Source organism: Emys orbicularis, chromosome 3 (assembly GCF_028017835.1).
Source record: "Emys orbicularis isolate rEmyOrb1 chromosome 3, rEmyOrb1.hap1, whole genome shotgun sequence".
Classification (NCBI taxonomy): domain Eukaryota; kingdom Metazoa; phylum Chordata; order Testudines; family Emydidae; genus Emys; species Emys orbicularis.
The window spans coordinates 108650976-108675804 of record NC_088685.1 but is presented as its reverse complement, the minus strand read 5'-3'; the positions used below and the strand labels follow the sequence as shown (position 1 = coordinate 108675804).

The following is a 24829-nucleotide window of genomic DNA, read 5'->3' as shown; positions in this document are numbered from 1 at the left end:
CAGCGTGCCACAGTAAATCAGCTCGCATGCCGTCTTTGGCACGTGTGCCATAGGTTGTCGACACCTGTACTATCACAATTAAAGCTGCACCAGGATCTTCATTTTAACAAGGGTGAAAAAGTTGTATGAAAATAGTCGGGGATAGAGTATCATTTTTAAATGTTTATAATAGCTTGTTCACTGCTTGGTTTTTTCCTACATCAGTTAGTAGGGGAAGCTTACATCGACCTAACTCTGTAAGCGTCTACACTACAATCTTCCTCTCACCAACTTAATTTGCCTGCCATGTCGACCTAATAAATCCACCTATGTGAGAGCCATAGCACTTAGTTTGATGTAGTTAGGTCAATGCAGTGTCCATGTAGACACTGCGTTGCTTACATTGCCTGTTGCTGCCTTTGACAGCTGGAGTTCCACCACCCCGGGGCTGACAGCCTGAGCTGTCAGTGCCCCACTTAAGTCAGTGCAAGCACTCCTGGTGAGGGCGTGCACCGCTGACAGAAGGAGCATAGTGTAGAAACAAAAAGACTATTTAATTACTGCGGTGGCTGTTGTAGGTCAACCTAACTTAAGTTGACTTAATTTTGTAATGGAGACGTACGCTAAGATTACATTACCCTGCTGCTGCCTTTTACTCGAGTCTTTCATCTTTCCTCTTCAGTGCTAATTTCCTTGGTAGTACCGCTAAAATAAGATCTGGAAATGTGTGCAGATTTTAGAGTACTTTGAAGTATTGGCTCTTAAACAAAAAAGCTTGCTATCAGGGCAAAATTTCAGAAGGAGCTATTGCAGAATTCAGATAGAGCAACTGAAGTGCACAGCACATTCTCAGAACGCTTCTGAAAGCAGGACTCAAACTTTCGTTGTATGGGTACTCTGCAGTTCAGTAACCATAGTATGTCACCTGGAACACCTGCTTATTTTGACATCAGGTTGCCTCTAAATACTCTCGCCTGCAACACAACCTTAGTCCTGCAGTATGTGCGTAAATGACTGCCATTGGCCCCATTAATTTTGCTTGAGGCACACTGTAGATCTAACTTTTTACCCTAAACAACACTTTAAATGTTGCTTCCCCAAAGAGGCAATGGTGCCAGACACTAGTTGAAATTCATTCCGAGCAGATTATATCAGTTTATGGAGAATCAGTGTTTATGGTATGTCTATACCGCTGCTGGGAGCGAGTCTCTCGGCCTGGGTAACAGACTGCTAGCTTCAGTGGAGCTAGTACACTAAAATAGCAGGGTAGACTTTGCAGCTTCAGCGGAGACTCGGACTAGCTGCCTGAGCTGCAACATTCACACTGCTGTTTTTACTATGCTCATTCAAGCGAAGAGAGCATGAATCTGTCTGCGTGGTCTGGGAGGCTTATTCCCAGCTGCAACATAGATATACCCACAGTTTGAGGCCCAGGTGGGCAAAAAAGTTGGAACTTCAAAACTTTGTTACATGATTTTTGGGAGTTGGGCAAAGGGAGAGCATACAGTGCTACTGCTCTGTAATATAATATGCCCAGAAGAAAATAGGGGGGGGGGGGGGAGGGGAGGAATTATCTGCTTCAAAAACTTGTTTGATACCTTAATGCAGGGATTGGCAACCTTTCAGAAGTGGTGTGCCAAGTCTTCATTTATTCACTCTGATTTAAGGTTTCGTGTGCCAGTAATACATTTTAATGTTTTTAGAAGGTCTCTTTCTACAAGTCTATAATATATAACTAAACTATTGTTGCATGTAAAGTAAATAAGGTTTTAAAAATGTTTAAGACGCTTCATTTAAAATTAAATTAAAATGCAGAGCCCCCACCCACCCCGGACCGGACCAGTGGCCAGGACCTGGGCAGTGTGAGTGCCACTGAAAATCAGCTTGCGTGCCGCCTTTGGCACATGTGCCATAGGTTGCCTACCCCTGCCTTAATGCCAGAAAGGGAAACGGATTATTCAGTAGTACTTGGCGAAAGGGGTGAAATTAAGGAAAAAACAGAATAAATAACTGGAATAATCTCCAAAAATTAGTGAAGGGAAGCCCAACTGCTTGAGTTGTTTAAAAGAAGGCTAACCCAAACAGTGAAGAATATATTGTAGGGAACAGTTCTTTGATATCAGGAAGCAGACTAGGTAGTTTAATAGATCTTTTATATGTTTGTGTGTCTGTATTCAGATTACAATTTGTGTTGATGTTTTTTAATCTCTCAATATTGATGTCTGTTGCTTTGAACCTTTCAAGTAAGGAGGTTGTTTCTGTTCATACTGGAAGTTTGATTGATATCCAATATGGTCTTGATTTTAGGTGAAATGCTGTAACTTTTTTCATTTGAAATTTGTCTCATAATGGTGTAATACACATTCTCTAAACTATCAAATAGATTGCTCATTACGTTATACCACCAGGAAACAGAAGTCCCTAGTTACAAACTTCTGCCATCACTGTGTTAATACCCAGAAATCCTGACTCTTGAGATTAAATAAAGTTAAAACAGCTGATGCCTCATCAAAGACTAGAAAATTGTATAATATATTTTTAATTTATAAGAATCTGCCCTTACTGTTTGGGATATTAACCAGGGCAGTGGGTGAAGTTTCCCCTTGGGGAAGCTATCCCCCTGCCCTGCCTCTTCTGGCCAAGGCCCTGCCTCTTCCGGCCAAGGCCCTGCCCCTGCTCCCAGCCCCCCTGTGGCCCCAGCCAGGGTGGGGGAGGCCTGAGAGCTCAACCCCTTTCCTCCCATGGCCCCAGCTGGGACAAAGAGGGTCTGAGAGCTCAGTTGGTGCTACGGAGGGAGGCTGAGAGCTCGGCCCCAGGTGGAAGCAAGCTCTCATCCCTGGCCAGAACCACAGCGGAGCTCTCGGTCCTGGCCAGAGCACTGAGCCTAGAGCCCTTCCACCTGTAGCCCCGCCCATGGCCCCACCCCATTCTGCCCCTGCCCCCGTGGCTCTTCCCCTGCTCTGCCTCTTTCCCTGTGGACCTATCCCTCTCTCGCTCTTCTCCCTCTCACCCTCCCACCCCCGTTGCGGCCCTGAGACTGCGATAGGGAGCGAGAGCTCCTCCAGACCCACAGCTGTGGCGGGGGGAGATTTTTCCAACCAATTTGGGACCCCTGGGCACAGGCACCGTGGGGCTGTGCGGTAATCTGCCAGTGTCCTCCTCCCCCTCCAACTTCTGTAATGGCATGAGGTTTGGGGAGGCTTAGCCTCCATTATGTGCAGCCCATGGGTATTAAGCAATAAGAGGACTAAGATACAGACTAATACTTCAAGTTCTAGTTTTTCAAGAGGATCGTGGGAGAGGCAATACTACTTGAAGGTTAGAGCATGGGAATTAAGAGTGGAAACTCTTGAGTTGTCTGTCAGCCACTGTTTGTTTGGGCAAATCACTTATTTGTGAAATGGGAGTAATACTTTGCTTCCTCACAAGTGTTGTAAGAATTAGTACTTGTAAAGCATTTTAAGATGTAAAGCACTATTAGATGCTTGTCGTCTCGGTGACAAAACTATTTCTACAAGAAGCAATTGAAGAAGCAGATGGAGATGGTTTCATGTAGGTGTCTAAAAGGAAAATAAGGAATAGTAGGGTGCAGAATAAAAGATAACTGAGGCTTTGTCTACACTAGCACTTTTGTCGGCAAAACTTTTGTCAGGGGTGTGAGGGGAAAAAACCCCCACCCCTGATCGACACAAGTTTCACCGTCAAAAGCACCGGTGTGGACAGCGCTATGTCGGTGGGAGATGCTCTCCCGCCACCATAGCTACTGTCGCTCATTGGGGATGGTTTAATTATCAGTGAGACAGCTTTATCCTGCTAGCATAGAGCAGCTACACAGGACATGTTACAGTGGCGCAGCGGTACAGCTGTGCTGCTGTAAGGTCAGTAGTGAAGACATAGCCTACGTTTTCCATGAGGCATCGGCAGCTTTTCAACAAATAGAGATCGATTAAATGTTTGTTTTGATTTATAGTGGTTCCTGTCATTTCAGAAGTTGGAGATCAATCTGGTGAGGTAGGTTACTCCAGCTCTCCAGCAGAAGCACCTCCAAGCAAGTCTCCATCAATGCCATCCCTAAACCAGACCTGGCCAGAACTAAATCAGAGCAGCGAGGTTAGTAAAAGCTTCGTTTTATTTGAGAAGTATTTAGTGGCCACTAACTAAACTGTGTATAGGTTCATGTTTCATCATATATAGAACGTTACAACATGAAACTGCAAGTTAAATGAGCTAAACTTTCTAGCATTTCTTATATAATCATGCAAGACTTCTAATAGGCATGTACAATGGCTCTGAAGAATGTCTTCAACAGAGCAGTTAATCTTTTACTAAAACATAGGAAAATCATAAGCGTTTAAAGTATCATATTGAAGGTAATATTTCCTTTCTCCCAAATCAGTAGGGAGCACAGTGATGTATAAAATATCATTAATTAAATTCTGCTTGACCTTAATACAGTTTTCTTGTAGTGTGTTTGCTGAATAATAAATGGTTAGTATATAACTGACTCCTCCACATCTACTACTCTGAAGGCTTTTGAGGCCAATGCTAAGTTACAAAATACTCCTGTTGGCAGTACAGTTATCTCCAGGGGGATTTCCAAATCTCATTAATGATGGAGTTAAATGAAAGCCTAAACCTAAAACACTATCAGCAGAATAAAGAATCCATTTTATTTATTTATTTTATTTGGTGATTCAGGGTCACAAATTACTTTGAAATCAAAGCTACTGTTGCTAACATTTTAACTTTTTACTAACTGTCATTTTTATATTATGTATCCTTGGTACTTGACAAAGCAGTATCTAAAGAACTTCTGATTAAGCCATGTCAAACAAGTCGTATTTAGATTTGTTTTTGATACCAAAGGTAGCAACTTATTCCACGACTGTGTGCTTCAGTATCCTTGTCTCCATTATTAAGATTGATTTGAAGAGTGAGCCTGCTTCTACAGATCTGACAATATGACCTAAGACTCAGGATATAAACCAGCTAATTCTTAGAGCTGTTTTATTATATGGAGATATACCTGTCTCATAGAACTGGAAGGGACCTTGAAAGGTCATAGTCCAGTCCCTTGCCTTCACAGCAAGACCAAGTACAGTCCCTGACAGATTTTTGCCCCAGATCCCTAAATGGCCCCCTCAAGGATTGAACTCACAACCCTGGGTTTAGCAGGCCAATGCTCAGACCACTGAGCTATCCCTCCCCCTGTTGGTGTTACATTGTAAACTCTTTGGGGCAAGGAAAGACATTTTGTTTGTACAGTGCCTAACAAAATGGGGTCCATATGTTCCAAGACTGGTGTTCCTAGGTGCTACCACAATATAAATAAGACGATGTAGGGTTTAATCTATATTCCTTTAGTGCAGAAAAACTAGAAAAGTATTGGAAATACTGGTTATTACAGTAAGGTACAAAAATAATGGGAGCTATAGTCTAGCATGTAAAGCGATATTGCCCTAGAAGAATATTTCACTTGCAGTAGAGCCACAAAGCACTGTATACGTTTCATTGAGTGTAGGCTGTTTGCAATGAAACAATCATGGAGTTCTCCAGGATTCCTTCTGCATATGTCCAAGGCTGTGGGTGTTTAGGCTCTGGGGCGCTTAATTACCTGATTCTCTCGAACTGTTTGCCCCAGATATCTCACTTCAGTGTCCATGAGCTGCCAACCGCAGGAAAACTTTCATTTCAGTAGGGAATAGTTTTTACAAACTGAATAGGAAGAAGAGTGGGAGAGCTCAATTTGAGCAAGTAGTCAGTTTTCAGACCAGAATTTGTTATTCACTTATTACCTTTGCTTTCAAAATGTGAAGTGAGGGACTACAGCATCACAAAGTTTGAGACAGATTCCTTTAGTAAATTGTATAATGAGCTGCAATGTATCATCTAATAGAATTGTTGCATCTGACACATGAGAAATATTAATTGGAGAGCCATTTTTAGTGCAGATGCTTTATAATCCTGAAATGTGTAACTCACCAGCAAGATAGCCTCAATCCCACAAAAAAGTATGGTGGCACTAGTGGAAGGCATTGCCTGAAAAACTTAGCAAGACAATTCAAAGCTGTAATAAATTAGTGAGCTGATTTCAGTCAAGTAAGCTAATGATACCTTTGTGAAATATTAACATGCATCAGGCTTAACAGGACATCTGTTCTAAATTTTTGAATTCAGCAACCCAAGTTATCTTTAAAGGTTGCTTTCTGTGTGAACATTCCGTCAGCTAGAAGAGTAGAACTACTAATTCTTTTTCTATACTCTGATAACACTGACTTTACATACACTTGACTCAAATGATACAAGCCAAGATTTTTTTTTAAATAAGTTGCTCCTAAAGTTATTTTCCATATCCAGATTTAGGCACCTAATAAGTGGCTTAAATTTGCAAGTGCTCATCATCCAGCAGCTCCCATTTGTCCCCAAGTGACTTCAGTGATGTTTAACTTCCCTGTAGTATTTCAGAGATATCCACAATAGATGCTCAGCACTCTTGAAAACTTATGATTTAGGTGCCTAAAAATGGACTTATGAGCCTAAATTTAGGCTCTAATTTCTTGCTCATAAGAATATCGTAGTTCCATATTGTGCCCACAGTGAAAACACGCTAAAAGAAAAACTGCAAGAACATCACTCTCTCCCTTAAACAAGAATACCTTAATTTAAATATAACCTGTTCCTATTTCAGGCCAAGTAATGTCTGAACTCAGTTTTCACCATATGTGAAATTTTGGCTGAAGAAAACAAGTAAAAACATTTGTATTCTCCTGAAATGTCATCTGCTGGGACCCAGCGAATCATTACTTTCAGCTGAAAAAAGGAAATATTGTTCCTACTTTGTAAACATATTACCTTGAGCAATTTTCATAAATAACATTTCACTGTAAGGTGAATGTACCTGCATATACATACAGTGCATCTAGAAGAAAGAATTTGTACTTAAATGATCTCTGGATTTCCTACCCTGTGTCCAGCCAATGCTAAATTATATCTACATTGTGTAAACTGGATTTTGCAGGTATAAACAGTCATAGGTAAATTCTTTTGTCAGGAATTAGAAGGTCATATGGTTGACCATTATGTGTTGAAAAGATGTATTCCCAACATATAGTACCTATAGTTACAATAAAGATTTGATTGTAATAGATGTCACAGTAATTTGGCAATCCATAACATACCTATTTCTTGAACTAGACACTGGTGTGGAGAACAAGTAAGAAGAAATAACCTGTAATGGTTTCTGGTAGACAACCTAACTACTCTAGTACAGTTGCTTCACAATCCGAAATCACTTCTGTCTTAGATAATTTTGTTCACCTGAAGTGGCCTGTGGGCTCTTTTCTATTGCTGTGGGAGTCTGAGATTTTGTTGTGCCAATTTACCACCCTACAGGGATTTGGGAAAATACTTAGGTTAAGGAATACTAGCAAAGACTAATTGTACTAACATTGCACTTAGTTATTTCATAAGCTGCATAGTTAAAATAAATGATAGTATGATGAACTTTATTTTTTAACATCAAGATTATTATACTTCTTGAAAGATACTATCTCTAAGGATTTTCACTCCTTAATTTTTCTTCCCTAGGAATTTGTGCTGAACTCCAAGTTTTTTTTAAAGTGTTTAGGATTGTAAGGACTTCCCTGGTGCTCAGTCACTAACTCTTCACTTTAACTGTTGCTTTTTTAACCTTTCTAGTCAGTTCCTCTTTGACCATGCAGATGGGGGCTCCCTGCAGGAGCTATGCCTCTTCAGCTGCTGCTCCAGGTCTTCATTGCATTCAGCGTCAACAGTATTTGGGTGTCCTTTATGCTCTACTCCAGTGGTTCTCAAACTTTTTTTTTTTTTTTTTGCAGACCACTTGAAAATTGCTTAGGGTCTTGGCGGAACACTTAATGATCTTTCCAACCGTTAGCGGATAAAAGCACTATATTAAAAAAAAAAAAAAAAAAAAAAAGTAATTAACTTTTTTGTTCTAGAAATATAAAGCACGCAATTCATATTTTAATATGAGTAGTCTAATGCGATGGATGTACCCTCTCTCCCGAGTTGCGGCTGGGAAGGAGGGGGGTATCTCCCTCGCAGCAGCCCCCGAGCTGGGGCTGGGAAGGAGGGCCATCTCTCACTGGCAGCCGCAGCCCTGGAGCTGATTAAAGTTGCTTCTTTCTCTGGCTGCCACAGCCCTGCACATCCCAAATTCCCCCCGCCCCCTCTTTTCACCTCACTTCCCCCTCCCACCTGCCCCCCATTTCACTCCACACCACCTCTCCTTACATGTGAGTCCTTTCCAGGATCCAGGCACCTTAGTAGTGGAGCCACACCTGCGCAGTTCTACTAATTAGGTGGGTGGCCTTCATTCTCTCGTATGCGGCTGCCCAGGCACGCACCTTAGAGGGAACTATCCGCAAACCACCTGAATGGAGCTCGTGGACCACTGGTGGTCCACAGATCACAGTTTGAGAACCTCTGCTCTACTCCTTCTGGCTTTGTGCTTGGGTCCTTGTTTTATACTTGTTTTGCTGCACTCACCACTGCTAGCTTGGGAATACACATCAGGTACTAGCCTCAGCACATCTCATGAATTTCAGTTCCATGGTCTGACCTTTACTTTGGATGTTAAGCACTTCGGCTTCTTCCTCCTTTAACTCAACAGATCAGTTGGTCCCCTCTCACTTGGTGCTTTAAAAGGTCTTTATCCTCTAGCTTGGTGCTCTGGAAAGTCCAAAACTCTTTCTCCTAGACTGAGCACTTATTCATTCTGAAGTTTTATTTTTTGTGACTTCCTTATCTGTCTCTTAAGATTTTGGCTGCATACTCAATCCCTTGAGAATTCTGAGGCAGTTATTTAATGGATGAGCAGGTTATTGCATCTTCTATCTGGGTGAAGGGAATGCTGTTCAGTGATGTCACATCTGGCTACATATGTACCTTGAGTACAAAGGCATTGTGGGAACAACTCTGGCATTTCTAGAAACAATCCCTCAGAGCCAAACTTGATGCCAGCAGGCAATTACTTAGACCTGTTATGAATGTTGGATCTCCTGGCCACTTAAGTTTTCATAATACCCATGACATGTTTCATCTGAAGACAACTTAGTGGATTCTGAAATCCCAGCAGAAGCAGAGGTCAGAGACTTTGGCCAGATGACATACCTTCATGTTTGTGTTTGCTTTAGTAGCAGTCCAGGAAGCCCATGCAGAGTGACTCCACACCCAGGTAACTTTCTCTCTCCATGAAAAGGAGATATTTTCTAGAGATGAGATCAAAGATGTTTGGAGACCGGTTAACCAAAAGGTGGTTCTGGTTTAAACAATCGAACACGCAGCTTAAGAACGGCCATGGGTCTTCTGACTGTGACTGATGCCAGATGTTTCAGAGGCAATGAACAAACAGGGCAATTTATCAGTTGTTCCATCCCCTGTCATCTAGTCCCATTTTTCCTCAAGATGTGTGGGAAGGTACTGGGTCAGATTTCCTGGGCCACTAAGATGTGGGCATGAGTGAGTTCTGTCCCATAAGACGTTCCTCATTGCCATGTATCAAGTGGCAAAGGAACACTCTTATGGACTGATGGCAATCCTGGTAAATCCTCATTGAGTGGTTTCTAGTTCAGGAAGTGGTGCATCAGATTTTCTTTTAATGGAAAACACAGCAGGTGAAGTTCTTCCCCTCACATGAAAAAGAAGTTAATATTCTTCTGCCTGTGGTATGGAGAAGAGACCAGTTTGACAGGTCACATTTTTTCTGTCCATTGGGAAAAGGAGGATCCTATATGCCCTTCAGTTAGTGCCTGTGGAAATAAGTGTCCTAGCAAAGTTCAAGAGGTACAAAAGTTTTATCTGAATAACCCCAAACTGACCAGACAAGTATGATTCTTAACTCATTTGCAAGTTGCCAAAGCCAGTTCTGTCAGACTGAGGTTCTGGCATCAGTTATTGCTCCAAGTCAGGACACCTCATTCTATTCCAGTGTAGGAGCCCTTTCCTGGGCAGATTGGCCCCTACCCAGTTTAGAGCTCCATAGGCATGGTGTCTCAAAAATAGCATCTAAAGGCCTCTCATGGCTTCAGAACCCATCTGTAAGATGGAACTTCAGTTATAAGTGAGAAAACATTTGCAGTGGGGGGCAAATGGGCCCACATGAACAGCTTCATTTGGCCTATGCAAAATACTTCAACTGTCAAAATGTTATTGTCTGTACAGGGATACTCAAGAAGGTCAATCCAAATTAACTAAAGGTGTGAATTTAAAGTAGATTAAAGTGCATTAAACTCATGTCAAAAATCTCATTGAAACATAAAGTGGACTTAATTTGGTTTGTCTTTATTCAAAAATTTAACCCAAACTAAGGCCACTTTAAGTCTGAATGAGAGTTTCAACACAAATTTAATGCAGTTTAATCCACTTCAGATTCACACCTTGAGTTAATTTGGATTAATTTTCCTGAGTGTCCCATGTAGACAACGCCTCTGTGCTCTAGCTGTGTTCATTTGGCTGCCCTTTCAGCCTGTCGTAAACTAGTCTTAAATAGATCATTTGAAAGACCCTTTTGCAATACTTTATTGAGAAGCTGCTGGTGTCAGGATCTTCATGTATTCTTGACAAAGCTGATAGAGGTTCCTTTTTAAGCCAGTTTGTAGATGTGAACTCAGGTTTCTTATTTAAAGGGGCATTTTCTCGGTGGTAATGACTTCGTATTGTAGAGTGAGCTTCAGGCGCTAATGGCCTACCTTCTGCAGTGTTTCATAAGGTTGTGGACTCAGTCATGTCCAAGTCGATGATGGAATTCCACCTTACTGAGTCTATTGTATTGCCAACATTCTTCCCATGCCTGCTGCATTTCCATCCCCTGGAGGTCTTTTTCCATACTCTTGACGTAAAAAGGTTCTTAGAGGTTCTGGTAGGAATGAACACAATTTGATAGGATCCAACAGCTCGTTATATAAAATTTCTGTAGTGATGGGATTGCCCATGGAATTTGTGCTTTAAACGAGGTGTGTTGACTTTGAGCATTATTCCAATGTGGGGTAGGAATAGCTGAGGCTTTGTCTACCCTACGGGCAAAAGTTGATCTAAGCTACGCAATTTGAGTTACGTGAATAGCGTAACTCAAGTCGACATAGCTTAAAGCTGCTTACTGCGGGGTCCACACTATGTGATGTCAACGGGAGACGCTCTCCCGTCGATTTCCCCTTACTCTTCTCGATCCGGTGGAGTACAGAAGTCGACGGTGTTACCAGGTGTTCTTTCAACCCAAAGCTCTTGGTAACTTTTACTCTGTGTGAGGTGATCAGGAAATAAATCAAGGGAGACACGACCGACTGATAGATGGCTGGCACAAACAGGACAACACAAGAGTGCTTTCACTTAAAGCTAAACTTTACTTAGTCTCAAGCACTTACACATGTCCACAGCAGATTAGTAAAACACCCCCAATCCTCGATAATTACCGAAGCTGAGTGTGGCTCTCGAGTGGCACAGCGGTGGGGAACACAAGATGCATCCATAGGGAGAGTCCAGTCCCACTACCTCAAACTTTTCCCCCTTATTTATACATTAGTAATACAATGACATGTCACTTGAAACTGCTTGCTTAACAAGTTTTCTTTAACTGTCTAGCAAGAGGCTTCCTTCTGATTATTGATTAACCAGGTGTGGTTTTTCCCCAGAGTTTGCAGCCTTGAGACCCTGTTAGACACATTCCTGAGGGCACATCCTGCTCTTCTAAAATGCATGTATCAGCAACTTCAACACAACTCTTATCAGGAAGGATGCGGGGTCAAGCTGCCCTTTCTATGGCACCCAACCCCCCCCCTTCCTGCCTTGGTCAAGCTGAGGCTGCTGCATGGCCACTTTACGGCCTGCTGACTTGGCTGCTTTTAGCAATAAGCCACAGTGGTTTAAGGCACTTTACTGGTTTGCCGAAATCTCCCTGTACAGATGGGAGAGCGATCTGCAGTTGATTTAGCGGGTCTTCACTAGACCCGCTAAATCGACCGCCGATGCCTCGATCACCACCTGTCGATCCCCTGGTAAGTGTAGACAAGCCCACATTCTTCTGTGCTTAGAGATAAAAACAAAACATTAATACCCTAAGGAGGAGTTCTGCCTGTCTGGCACTTGTGAGCTGAGATCCAAGAATGAGTGTCATGCACTATGTTTTTCAAGAAGTATAATTATAAGGTAAGCAATCTAACGTAGGATCTTATGGTTCAGCATACAGGTATGTCCATGCTAATAGCAGTATTTGATATGTACCTTATAAGAGATGGAAGAACTAGCATTGCTTTAGGTTGTAACACAGATACTTTGAGTCTTAATTGCTCATAAAATACTGGCTTAATGTGGTCTCAAAGGGATTATTGAAGGGCTACAAGGGCTTGTCTATACATGGAGTTATTCAGGAATAGCTGTTCAAAAACAGATATTCCTGAATATCTCCATGTTTGGACAGTTATTTCAGAATAAGTGTGCCTTCCTCCTGTTTTGCTTGATGCACTTTTAAAGTGGGTTAAGCTACACAGGAACCTGGCATTCTTATGCCGCAATAAATGAGTCCACACTTGGAGTTGTTCCTGAATAGCTTTTGCAGACAAATCCCTAGAAAATGGCTTGGTGGTAGACAATGCATGAGTATGGTTTGCCTTTAAATACTATGTTCTTTTCTGCATATTCTGGAAATGTTCCATTTTGTAGGAATTGGACAATGGAATATATGATTTCAATGCGGCTACTAACACCATTTTGTAAAAAAAAACTTTGTTCTCCCAAAAAGCTTCTGATCCAGTGTTTGTTTGAAATGAAGTTTGACTAATATTTACTCACCATTCTACTAATTCCAAGACATGTCCCTCATTCAGCATTCTTCTTGCAAAGCGTCATTCGATCTTTGATTCTCATTTGCTCCGGTTGCGGCTGCATTTTTTTTTTTTTTTTTTTTTTTTCCTTCAAGCATGAGGACCTTGTTTGGCAATTATGTATTGTACTAGAGCATGGCCCATTTCTTGTAGAGCTGATCAGAGGTTGACTTGTTGTTGGTTGATAAACTCAAATGTGTTTGAACTCATTAATTACTTGCATTGTTTCCGTTATAATTTAAAAACGTATGCGCTTTTGTAAAAAAATAATTAAATAAATAAATGTGCTCATGCAGAATAGAATAATTTCTTAGGGGGTTCACTGGCAAGTCAAATTGGATTGTTTTAATTAGAATATTCTATGCTCAATTCGGTGTTTTATATGACTTTTTTGCGAGAGTGCTATAAACACTAAATGTTAAACATTTTTTTGATTTTGCCACTATATAAACATAAGAAGCCTCTGCATAGGATTTATAGTTATGAATATGTACAAGATGTGGCACCACTTCTGTGATTACAGAATCTGAATGTTTTAACCATTTCTCTATCTTGTATGTATCTATCAACAGTTTGCATATTTCTTTCACATAAAAAGCTTCTAAATTGTGTGCATATATACATTTTCAGTGTGGTGCACACAGTTCTGATCAGAACTTTAGAGAAAGGTAATACTTTTGGTTGCATATCAATGTCCTATTGAAACTGTGAAATATTCCCTTAATGTATGTTGTTTGTTCCAAGTCAAGCCAATATGATACACAAACAAACTCCAGTGCAACCTCTGAACTACTATGCTAAATTTCTTCTCCAGTGATCTTTTACTCATCTTTCTCATCATGCTGACTTGTCTCTCCTCTGTCTGTTCAGCAGTGGGAGACATTTAGTGAACGCTCTTCAAGCTCACAAACTCTGACCCAATTTGATTCTAACATTGCACCAGCTGATCCTGTAAGTCAATCACTTAGCTTGCTTGTTTGAAATTAATTTTATTAACACTGAATTTCCATACATTGTGTTTTTAGCTATTATGCATGATTCTTGCTTGGTTGGGACTGGTGGCAGGCTTATTAATTTTGTCTACTTATGATGGGAAGAGGGATTTCCTTTTTTTCCATTCACTCTTAATAGCTGAGTACAGGAAATGTTTTTCTTGATTTTGATGTGATAAAAGTGCTATCAAATCTGTGTAAGGAAATGATTTGTGACACACTTACTGATAGATGTATACATTTTATTACACTTCATTTAAAACTTTTTGAATGTAAACAAAATATAATCCATAGAGCCACAGTGAACCAATAGTCTTATTAAATCCTTCAGTTATGTCACCCAAACTTGGACTTCAGCATAGCTCTCTTCTCTTTATGCCTTGTTGGTTTTGTGCACATAGACTCATAACTGACTTATCCAGATTATCTGAACATCCATATAAAACTTCATGTTCTTGTTATATTCCAAAATTGGTGTGGTACTTCATAGTCATACATAATACTGCTATCAAGTTACTCTAGCAATAGTACAACTGCACTAATTGCAGCATTAGAAACTGCAGCAGTCCTGTGAATAGTGAGTAGTAGTTAACACCTTGCTTAGGTGTAGGGGCCAGTACATATCTTACTGTATTAAATTTGTTTAATTTCATAAAATCTTAGAGATTATATAAATGATTTTTAAAAATTTAATAACTCTGCAAAGTCTGAGTTAATACCATTGTTGCCAATATATTTGTATTACAGTAGCGTCTAGCGATCCCAGCCACAATCAGAGCTCCACTGTGGTAGGCACTGTATAAATAGTCCCTGTCCCAAAAAACTTAGTCCAAAAGCTTCCTTTGAATGTGTGATTAAAAAAAAATCAAATTAAAACATCTGTCTTACAACTTAATATAAACACATTGCCTTCTTTCTGTTTGTATATTTCTTCACACAACGCACAGTCAACCTGTGGAACTCTTTGCTAGAGGATGTTGTGAAGGCCAAGTCTGTAACAGGTTTCAAAAAAGAACTAGATAAGTTCATGGAGGATAGGTCCATCAATGGTTATTAGCTAGGATGGACAGGGATGCAAAACCATGCTCTGAAATGTACCTAGCCTCTGTTTGCCAGAAGGTGGGAATGGGCGATTGGAGATGGATCACTTGATTACCTGTTCTGTTCATTCCCTCTGAAACACCTGGCATTGGCCACTGTCAGAAGACAGGATACTGGGCTGGATGGACCATTGGTCTAACCCAGTATGACTGTTCTTATGTACTTATCCCTATTCCTCAGTGTAAACATAACTTACCTAAAGCTAATTACTCCTTCATGGAGGAATGTTAAAGCACTTTACAGCTATTAAATGCCTCCATTTCTTACAGCATATTTATTAGCAAATGCTTAGCTAATCAAGAACTGTAGCTATTGCATTGCTTTGTTCAACTTGTATTGTAGTCAGTAACTTATTTTTAGCAGTAATTAGCAAAAATGACAAGGAATCAACTGAGATGGGAAATACATTTTTCTGTCCTGTGGATGATTTTACAGATTGATTTTTCTATATTGTGTATATTAAATATTGGCTTAATCACCTTCTTAAAGTCTTGACATATACTTGACTTTTGAAATGTAACAAGCAGTATAAAGCAGTAACACTGCTTGCAAAATTAGATTGTTATAGACTATTAGGCAGGTATGAAGCTTAGTTTTATTGCTAACATAACTACTTGAATCTTGGCAAGATGAAATCAATTTAATTTTGTTCATATATTCTGCTACCAGAAAACTGAATACCAGCAAATCCAAGTTAGTGTTGTTTTGCCACCTCTTCATATCCTAGAGATCTTGGACAATGACATCACAGCGCAGAGTTTAAAATACTAAAACTTGACGTGGCTTGCTCCTGCCTTTCAGAACCAGGGAGTCATTTATCTGGAACATCCCTTAGTGACTGACGAAAGAGCAGTCACAAAATTAACTTTATTCAAAACCCTCTGTGCTGTAGGAGAAAACAGCTTGCTGAGCCAAAATAAAATAGTGGGGCGGGGGGGAAGCTTACATGTGAGGAATAAGGAAGAGAGGAGTAATACTGAATTTATAGTTTGGGTTTGGGAAAGCTGAAATTGCCTTTTCAAAGCCATCAGTAAAAAATAAAACGTGCCTTTTGTCACTGACTTTCCCTTAACTAAGTTGGGCAATATTATATCAAGCTATTCTAAATTTAAATCACACAAGATTTGTAATAGCCACACTTCAGAGTACATATGGATCATTCAGAAGCAAAGGACAGTTGATCACTACAATAGAAGACTGATCTGTATATAAAAACTTACATAGAAAGTATGATATCCTCTTAAACCATGTTCATGCCTAAAGATCTTTTAATGTTCATAGTTCACAGTTTGAACTGTGGTAAGGAAGTGTTCTGTTTACATTTGCAGTATACATTTAAACTTTTTATCTTCCCAGTACAGTGCAGGTTAGTTTAAACAGTGTAGAAATTATTCATGTTATATACATATACTCGGCCTTGTGAAAATGAGCTAACTGAACACAGTTTAAAGTGTGTAGTTTTCAAGAGCAGTTTTAAATTTTAAATTTAAGACTGTTCTCCTCCCAGATACATATGCATATTTGCCATTGCCTTCAGTGGGAATTGAGCACTCGAGTGCAGAGCTTGGCTTTGGTGGAGACATGAGTGCAAGATCTGGTAGCCCTTTATAGAGCATGACTTAGCCCATTTCATCTGACAATGGCCATAGAAGTACTTCATATAGATAACTGTTGCTGACATTTAGAGCCACTATCTCTGCCTTTAGGTGGCATGTTAGACATCTCTTGAAGGGTATCTTGGAAAAGGAAAAAAAAGAAAAAGAAAAAAAGCTTCCATCATGCTCTTGTAAGATATTAATGGGCTCCTTGAAATAGTGTGAATTTTACTGTACAGTAGAATTTTTAGACTATCAAGCCCATAAGAGTTTCCAGGATATTCTAATTTTTAAATTTTTGAAGCATCAGAAGTACATGGGGCACTCTGAAATGTCTACATCTAAAGATCCTGATCTTAAGTTTAAAAAGAAATTGAGTATTTCATAGCATGGACTACATCTCCTATTTCATGGACATACAAGACACCTGTGGCAACCACAACATCTGGTTATAGGGAGAGGTAATAATGGAAAGTATTTAAGATATTTAGCTGTCTTTTGATGCAGTTTAGCAGTTACAGACACAGCTAGCACAATGTGACCAGCAGACTTCTATGAACCAGGGACCAAAGTTTGGAGACCACTGTAGGGAAGTCTAAATACCTGTACACTTGCACTGAGTTTAAGGATATTTGTTATGGACAGTGTTCTCTCTCTCCTCCTCCTCCGCCCCCCCCCCAAAAAAGTCCTTGTGGCACCTTAGAGACTAACAAATTTATGTGGGCAGTAAGCTTTCGTGGGCTATAACCCACTTCATCAGATGCTTATGCCCAAATAAATTTGTTAGTCTCTAAGGTGCCACAAGGACTCCTCGTTGTTTTTGCTGATACAGACTAACACGGCTACCAATCTGAAACCTGTTCTATCTCAGGGTTTTATATTGCCACCGATCACCATAGTATCAAGTTCATAGGAACTCAGTAAAAATGTTTGCTTATGAATATAAGCTTGGGAACTGCAACTGAATGCAGTCAAAAGCAGCTCTTAATGGAATCATTTTAAAGCTAAAATAAAAACTTTTCTTCCTTCTCTGCAGGATACTGCTATTGTTCACCCGGTTCCCATTCGAATGACTCCAAGCAAAATCCACATGCAGGAAATGGAACTTAAAAGAACTGGAAGTGGTAAGCTATATTCTTGTGCTAATTATGAAAGCAGCTGCTGTGTTCATATAACATCTTACTGTATACTTATGTGGTGATGACTTTTAGAGCTTGATTTTCTTGCATAACAATTCTGCCTTGTGTCCTTGCACTTAGACAATAGTATCAGGGGATCCAACCAGTGTAACTATTCCAAGTGGTGGAGAACCTCATGAATTAAAGGAGCATTCTGACACAATGATTTAGAGGGTTGATGGTTGCTGTGAGGATTTCTCCATCTGCTTCTAGGATAAGATTGCTTGGAGTAGATTGGAAGCATCAAGATGCAGATCTGGGTCAGGAGTGGGAGAACTTTCCCAGATTTGCATATTCAAGTTCTTGAGGTGCTTGGGGAGCTCTGGACTATGACCTGTTACTTAGTGTGGTCGGTTCTATTTAGTAAAATCTAATGGGTGAGATTTGGTCTGCTACTGCTGGAGGCTTTCATCTTATCCATTTGAAACCTGCTAGCCTTCCTCAAATGATTTCTATGCCCATTCTCCAACATCTTTTGATTCTGACAATCTTGCTGTATTATTTCCCAGTCTCTAATCTTCATTTTTTTGCTGGGGGGAAGGGGTTGGAGTGGGCTTCTATAATGTGCTAACACTGTAAATTCTAGAGATTCCCAGATAGCGGCAGCAGCCAAGAGCATGTTCCTTTTGGATCTGTGAGGGGAGATAAAGCATGTCTCTATGGTGCAGGTTTTGCCACATTTACTCATACCTATTCACACTCTATTTGGGCTTCATTTGCACACCACCTGGAAACTTCATTTAGTACAGATAGCAGTTGCCAGATTGTTTACCAGTACTCTTCATATGGGGTTCACTTCACCAGTGAATCATAAATTGATTGACATCTCATTTGTTTCCAAATGCAATTCAGGTTATTACGCTTTAACTGTAAAACCCATTGCAATTTGGGTCTTGTGTATCTGAGATCACTGCTTTTTGCTGTACTCTGGGGTTTGTGATCATATGAGGTGCTTGAATTAATAGTCTGTAGGGGAAGATTCTTTAGTCTGGAATTTATTGACCTCCAGGGCATGGTGCAAAGCCTACTGTCCTATGATTTTCAGAAGATTGGGGAAGTAAAGTGAGGGTTTTTTTCTTGTCTTTTGATGTGCATCAGTGAATATATCAATTTAGATTTTATTTTTAAAATGTCTAACCTTTTATTATAAATTCATTTAGAACTTTTGACAAGGGCATTATATAAAATGAAAATTGTTTTTCTCTTAAAGGCATACTTGTCTGATGTCATGTCTTACACCAATGTACATTATTATGGTCGTACCTAGAGGACATGGTCCCATTTTGCTAGGCACTGCGTAGATATATAATAAATGGCCCCTGCCCCAAAGAGTTTATAATCAAGGTAGGCGCTCTGATGCAGGGACTTGCTTATGTCATGTTTGTATAGTGCCTAGCACAATGGGACCCATATTGTTAACTTAATAAATCCTAAAACTGCAAAATTTTATAAACTTGACTATAATTTTACAATATTACATAGAAGGGCAAAACAAATGTCTTAAAGCGTGCAAGGATACATATGCTCAGGCATTTCACCACTGACACAAGAAATGAATATTTTATAAGATTGTATATTTGGAAAAATTATTAGATATATGCATATTAACCAGTGCAATTATATACCAATATTGAAATGTAAAGTTTAAAAGTTTAATTTTTATTTATGAATGAATAGTTTTTGTGTTTAAAATTATAATGGTGTGGATAGTATCATTGGAATTTTAGATGGATAAACTACAATCAAGTGCAAAATTTTGGTTTAGGGCTGAACTTTCGTTAATAAAGACTTGGCCCCCGAAGAGAAGGATAGTTTCAGTGTATTTTGTATATCACTTAATCTTACATAAAAAGAATAGCAATAATCTTTTTTTCACCTAGATCTTGCTAATCCCACTAGCCCTCTACTTGTGAAACCACCTGACCTCTCAGAAGAAAATAATATGAGTTCATCAAAATTTGTAGCTGGAAATACAGTTGGTAAGTATCAAAGCAACTTTTAACCCAGGGGTGCCCAATCTATGGCCTACGGGCTGTACAAGGCCCACCAGAGCATTTCATAAGACCCACGACCTGCTTCAACACAGTATACTAACGGCTGATTCATTAGTGTTTTGTTGTCATGTTTACATCATTTTCAGCTACACAAAAGTATATAGAATCTGTTTGGCTCACACAAGGTTGTGCTTAGTTGTGGTCCTCCTGTGTAATTAGGTTGGTCACCACTGTTTTAAACCATTTATCACACTTTAAAGGAATGTCAACCTGAATTATTGTTCTTGATGTCTCCGGCTAATAAGAGCACAAACTGTTCCTGAAAAGCAAGAAACTTCTTAAAACAAATGTCCAACATTGTATTTTGACTTGGGAAGTATCTTCCTGTCTTACAAAAAGATAAAGGGATAGATAATAGCAGATAAAAATAGGTATAGCTTCTCTGGCTTCTTTATTGGAGCTGTGCCAATTTAGGCCATTTGAGGATCTAATCCTAAATCTGGTAAGAAATTAACTGTTTTATTTTAACTGATAAGACTATTTTCCTGTTCTCAGACATAATCTCAGAAATGTAAACTGGCTGCACTATTCTTTATCTCCAGCAGAAATAGCTTTAAGTAGAATTTGATCCCACTCTTGTCTCAAAACCAAATAACATATTTTTTGAAGATTAGAAAACGGTTTTATACCAAAGGGAGGCATCTGCTGTCACTGTTTCAGTTTCTTTGAAAAATTGTGAGCCAAAATACCACAATTCCTTGTCATTGACTTTTGACATTTTTTTTCTAGGTACAGTTAACTTGTCAACCCTCTGTTTACCCTGGTTGCAGTAACTTGGTTTTTAATATTCTCTACACCAAATATATATATTGTACTATACCGATTTTATTAGCCTGTTCTATGTGTAATCACACAGACTAGTCACAAATCAGATGTCAGTCTAAGTATCTTATCTCTTTGTTTTTATTCCTGAAACTGTTTTTCCTTCACTTTGTTCATTATATTGTATAATTTCCTTCATTAAAAATCAATTCCTGGATCCGTTGTCATGAAGTATGGAGGCAGCTAAAACTGTCTCAGTGCCCCACATGGCATCAGTTGGCAGAACATTCTGCAACAGCCGTATAAGGCAGTCAATAGATCCCTTTTTGGCAACAGCATTTGCCTTACTCTTCAACTCAATTTCAGTGGTATAGTTTTCTTTCAGGGTCACTTCTTTTCAGGCCCCTCCTCTTTCCCTGTCCCTTTTCCTGGTGCAGAGTGCCCAGTCCTTACTCAGAAGTCTTCTAGTATGGTGGAGAAAATGTGCAATGACATGCTGTCTTATAGTGGGAGACTGCTGCTGCATTCAGGGCCTGAATTCTGAAACGGCCCTTTCTGGCTCTAACTCCTTGTTAGAGCAGCCTGCAGCCACTAAACAGGAGAAGGCAAATGCCATGCCTCTTCTAATTCTATAATTCCCAGCATGCTAGCCTGTATATTTTTTATTTCAGCAATGTGCCAGCAACCCGTCTTATACCATTGTGTAGTCTTCTGCCCTACTGGGTAAATGTAGGCATAGATTCATAGATTCTAGGACTGGAAGGGACCTCGAGAGGTCATCGAGTCCAGTCCCCTGCCCGCATGGCAGGACCAAATACTGTCTAGACCATCCCTGATAGACATTTATCTAACCTACTCTTAAATATCTCCAGAGATGGAGATTCCACAACCTCCCTAGGCAATTTATTCCAGTGTTTAACCACCCTGACAGTTAGGAACTTTTTCCTAATGTCCAACCTAGACCTCCCTTGCTGCAGTTTAAGCCCATTGCTTCTTGTTCTATCCTCAGAGGCTAAGGTGAACAAGTTTTCTCCCTCCTCCTTATGACACCCTTTTAGATACCTGAAAACTGCTATCATGTCCCCTCTCAGTCTTCTCTTTTCCAAACTAAACAAACCCAATTCTTTCAGCCTTCCTTCATAGGTCATGTTCTCAAGACCTTTAATCATTCTTGTTGCTCTTCTCTGGACCCTTTCCAATTTCTCCACATCTTTCTTGAAATGCGGTGCCCAGAACTGGACACACTACTCCAGCTGAGGCCTAACCAGAGCAGAGTAGAGCGGAAGAATGACTTCTCGTGTCTTGCTCACAACACACCTGTTAATACATCCCAGAATCATGTTTGCTTTTTTTGCAACAGCATCACACTGTTGACTCATATTTAGCTTGTGGTCCACTATAACCCCTAGATCCCTTTCTGCCGTACTCCTTCCTAGACAGTCTCTTCCCATTCTGTATGTGTGAAACTGATTTTTTCTTCCTAAGTGGAGCACTTTGCATTTGTCTTTGTTAAACTTCATCCTGTTTAACTCAGACCATTTCTCCAATTTGTCCAGATCATTTTGAATTATGACCCTGTCCTCCAAAGCAGTTGCAATCCCTCCCAGTTTGGTATCATCCGCAAACTTAATAAGTGTACTTTCTATGCCAATATCTAAGTCATTAATGAAGATATTGAACAGAGCCGGTCCCAAAACAGACCCCTGCGGAACCCCACTCGTTATGCCTTTCCAGCAGGATTGGGAACCATTAATAATAACTCTCTGAGTACGGTTATCCAGCCAGTTATGCACCCACCTTATAGTAGCCCCATCTAAATTGTATTTGCCTAGTTTGTCGATAAGAATATCATGCGAGACCGTATCAAATGCCTTACTAAAGTCTAGGTATACCACATCCACAGCTTCTCCCTTATCCACAAGACTCGTTATCCTATCAAAGAAAGCTATCAGATTGGTTTGACATGATTTGTTCTTTACAAATCCATGCTGGCTGTTCCCTATCACCTTAGGGTCATTGAGCAGAGATGTTTTCTCTAGCCATGATATGGACACGGTGCAGGTGGTGAAGAAATGAAGGCACCTATTGACTTCTCTCATCCAGAAGTTTTAAAAATATATATATATAAAGAGGGAAGCAAATGTGTGAGAAGTGAAAAAAATTTTATGCACCATGATCCCCTATACAAGAAGGAGAATTATCCAACTCCAAAAGTCTGACCTAGCATCATATGGAAGGCTGTTAACCTTTCTGACCATAGGGTGAAATTATCTAAACTGAGCCTGAAGAAAGAAGCTGAGAGGATATTAATAAGGAAGTAGCTTCTTACCGCTAATCAAAAAGAGAATCCACTTTGCTTCTAAATCCAGTTGTGGAGGATATAATTTAATAAATATTGTATTTCCCAGCCAAAGTAGTGCAGTTACATGAGTTTTCAGTAAAGTGAATTCTTAAAAATCTCTTGCAGCCACTTCTAAGTTGAGAGTAATTCCTACCAAGGGTGAATTTTCCTCAGAAAAACAGATGTTTTGGAAGTGAAAGTAAGAGTCAAGCCTTCCCTTTGTCCATGTTCTTAGCTAGTCTATGGTAGCTTGATGGAAGAAACTAAACACTGATTTAATCCAAGTACAAGATTAAAAAAATGTCGAAAGTATTGTGAAAAGATCTCAACTCTCTATTTAGTGGTACACCTGTATGAATGCATTCCATTTCCCCCCTAGGGCTTAAAGGCATTGAAATCAGTTACAAGGCTGTATCTATGGTTCTGTTTGTGGACGGCCAAAACACAATCCAAAAGATTGGTATCCTCAGCCCAAATCAGTGTGTGGCAGCCTACTGGACAAATCTGAAAGTTCTGGAAATCATTATGTGGGGAGAGAAATTCTACATCCTACAAGGCCTTAATAGAAGTAAAAGGTCTTGCAGCTCTGGATATACCAGGAAGAATTATTCCTGTAAAGAAGAGGGTAGTGGAATAAAAGAAAATAGAGGTCAGTTAGTGGCCTGATGTTCTGCTGAAGTTGGCTGTCTCAAATCCAAGACCCTTCTCAAACACTGGAAGCCTATGCCTTTCCCAGAAGAAATTGTAAAATGCCATTACAAACAAGTAAATACAGAAAATAATTTGGAAGGTTATGCTAATCTGTATACCTCAAGAAACCAGTTAATGCAATTGGAACTGACTCTTATATTGTGACACACAAATTGTGAGACGGTCTCTTTAAGGATTTTTTCCTCATCATGGACTAACAGATGAGGGGGATCAGGTAGCCCAGGGGGGTTACCTTATTCCTTTCTGAGGAATTTATAGAGCTGCGCATCACCATAGTGTCTGAGCACCTTCCACATGAAATGAATAGCAAGGTCCCTAGTGAACTTCGTGGAGCCTGTAGCTTGTGTCCCTTTTTCAGTGTAAAAATTCTACTTGAGGACTTTATTTTGTTTAGTTTTTGGTTGATTTGTGGGGTGGCTTTTTGGGCAGGGAGCGAGGAAGGAGTCATTTGGGGAGGAGTGTAGTGTATCAGAGGGGTAGCCGTGTTAGTCTGAATCTGTAAAAAGCAACAGAGGGTCCTGTGGCACCTTTAAGACTTGCGTCTTATGAAGTGGGCATTCACCCACGAAAGCTTATGCTCCAATACTTCTGTTAGTCTTAAAGGTGCCACAGGACCCTCTGTTGCATTTGGGGAGGAGGGAGTATTGTTCTTGCTGTGGTAAATAGACTTGTTCTAAGAGGAAAATTCTGCAGTTTCCTATGGACAATCAGATGGGACTTACCTGTCTTCTGGAAGCTTGTTTCATAGCCAGATCTCCTTGACTGAGTGCTTTTTTCTTAGCTCTCAAGTGCTTCCTTCAGGGCTTTGTGGTCTGCATTTCCCTAGAGGAGTGCAACTCTCTTGGTGATTCACAGATCAGATTCAGTCTTTAATGTATCTGGGGCTTGAACCATAAACTTTTTTGAAGATCGGAACCAAGACCTTAAACTGGCATCTGAAAATGACTGGGAACCTGTGGAGGGACTCAAGCAAGGGTCTGATGTGCTCACGGAAGCCTAGACCATGGAGGTTCTTGTGCATTTTCACATTCAGCTTCAGATACAGGGAATTTCAGTAATCCTGTCTGGAGGTAATGAGTGCATGGATAACTGTGGCCAGGTCCACATTCAAGAGGAAGGGATGAAATTTCCCAACAAACAGGAAGTGAAAAGATCTTTTTAGACACTACCATTGCTTGGTCATCTCTCTCTGCACAGGTTACTTGATTGTACGGGGGAAGAGGATAAACCCTTTCTTTAGAAAGGGGTAGCTGGAGAAG

General features: G+C 40.1%; 1 protein-coding gene across 5 annotated transcripts in view; it reads left to right on the top strand.

Annotated features, from left to right (window-relative positions):
- The window catches only part of REPS1 (RALBP1 associated Eps domain containing 1), a 119494-nt gene that overhangs the window by 76949 nt on the left and 17716 nt on the right, over nt 1-24829 (top strand). For 2 of the 5 annotated variants that reach the window (XM_065400384.1, XM_065400383.1), the window contains exons 9-12: nt 3968-4089; nt 13707-13787; nt 17561-17648; nt 19583-19681. In XM_065400384.1, coding sequence (XP_065256456.1) covers nt 3968-4089; nt 13707-13787; nt 17561-17648; nt 19583-19681 — 390 coding nt within the window. Of the gene's footprint in view, nt 1-3949; nt 4090-13706; nt 13788-17560; nt 17649-19582; nt 19682-24829 lie in introns of all 5 variants that reach the window. The other 3 variants (XR_010561281.1, XM_065400385.1, XM_065400382.1) reach the window with 2 other exon arrangements.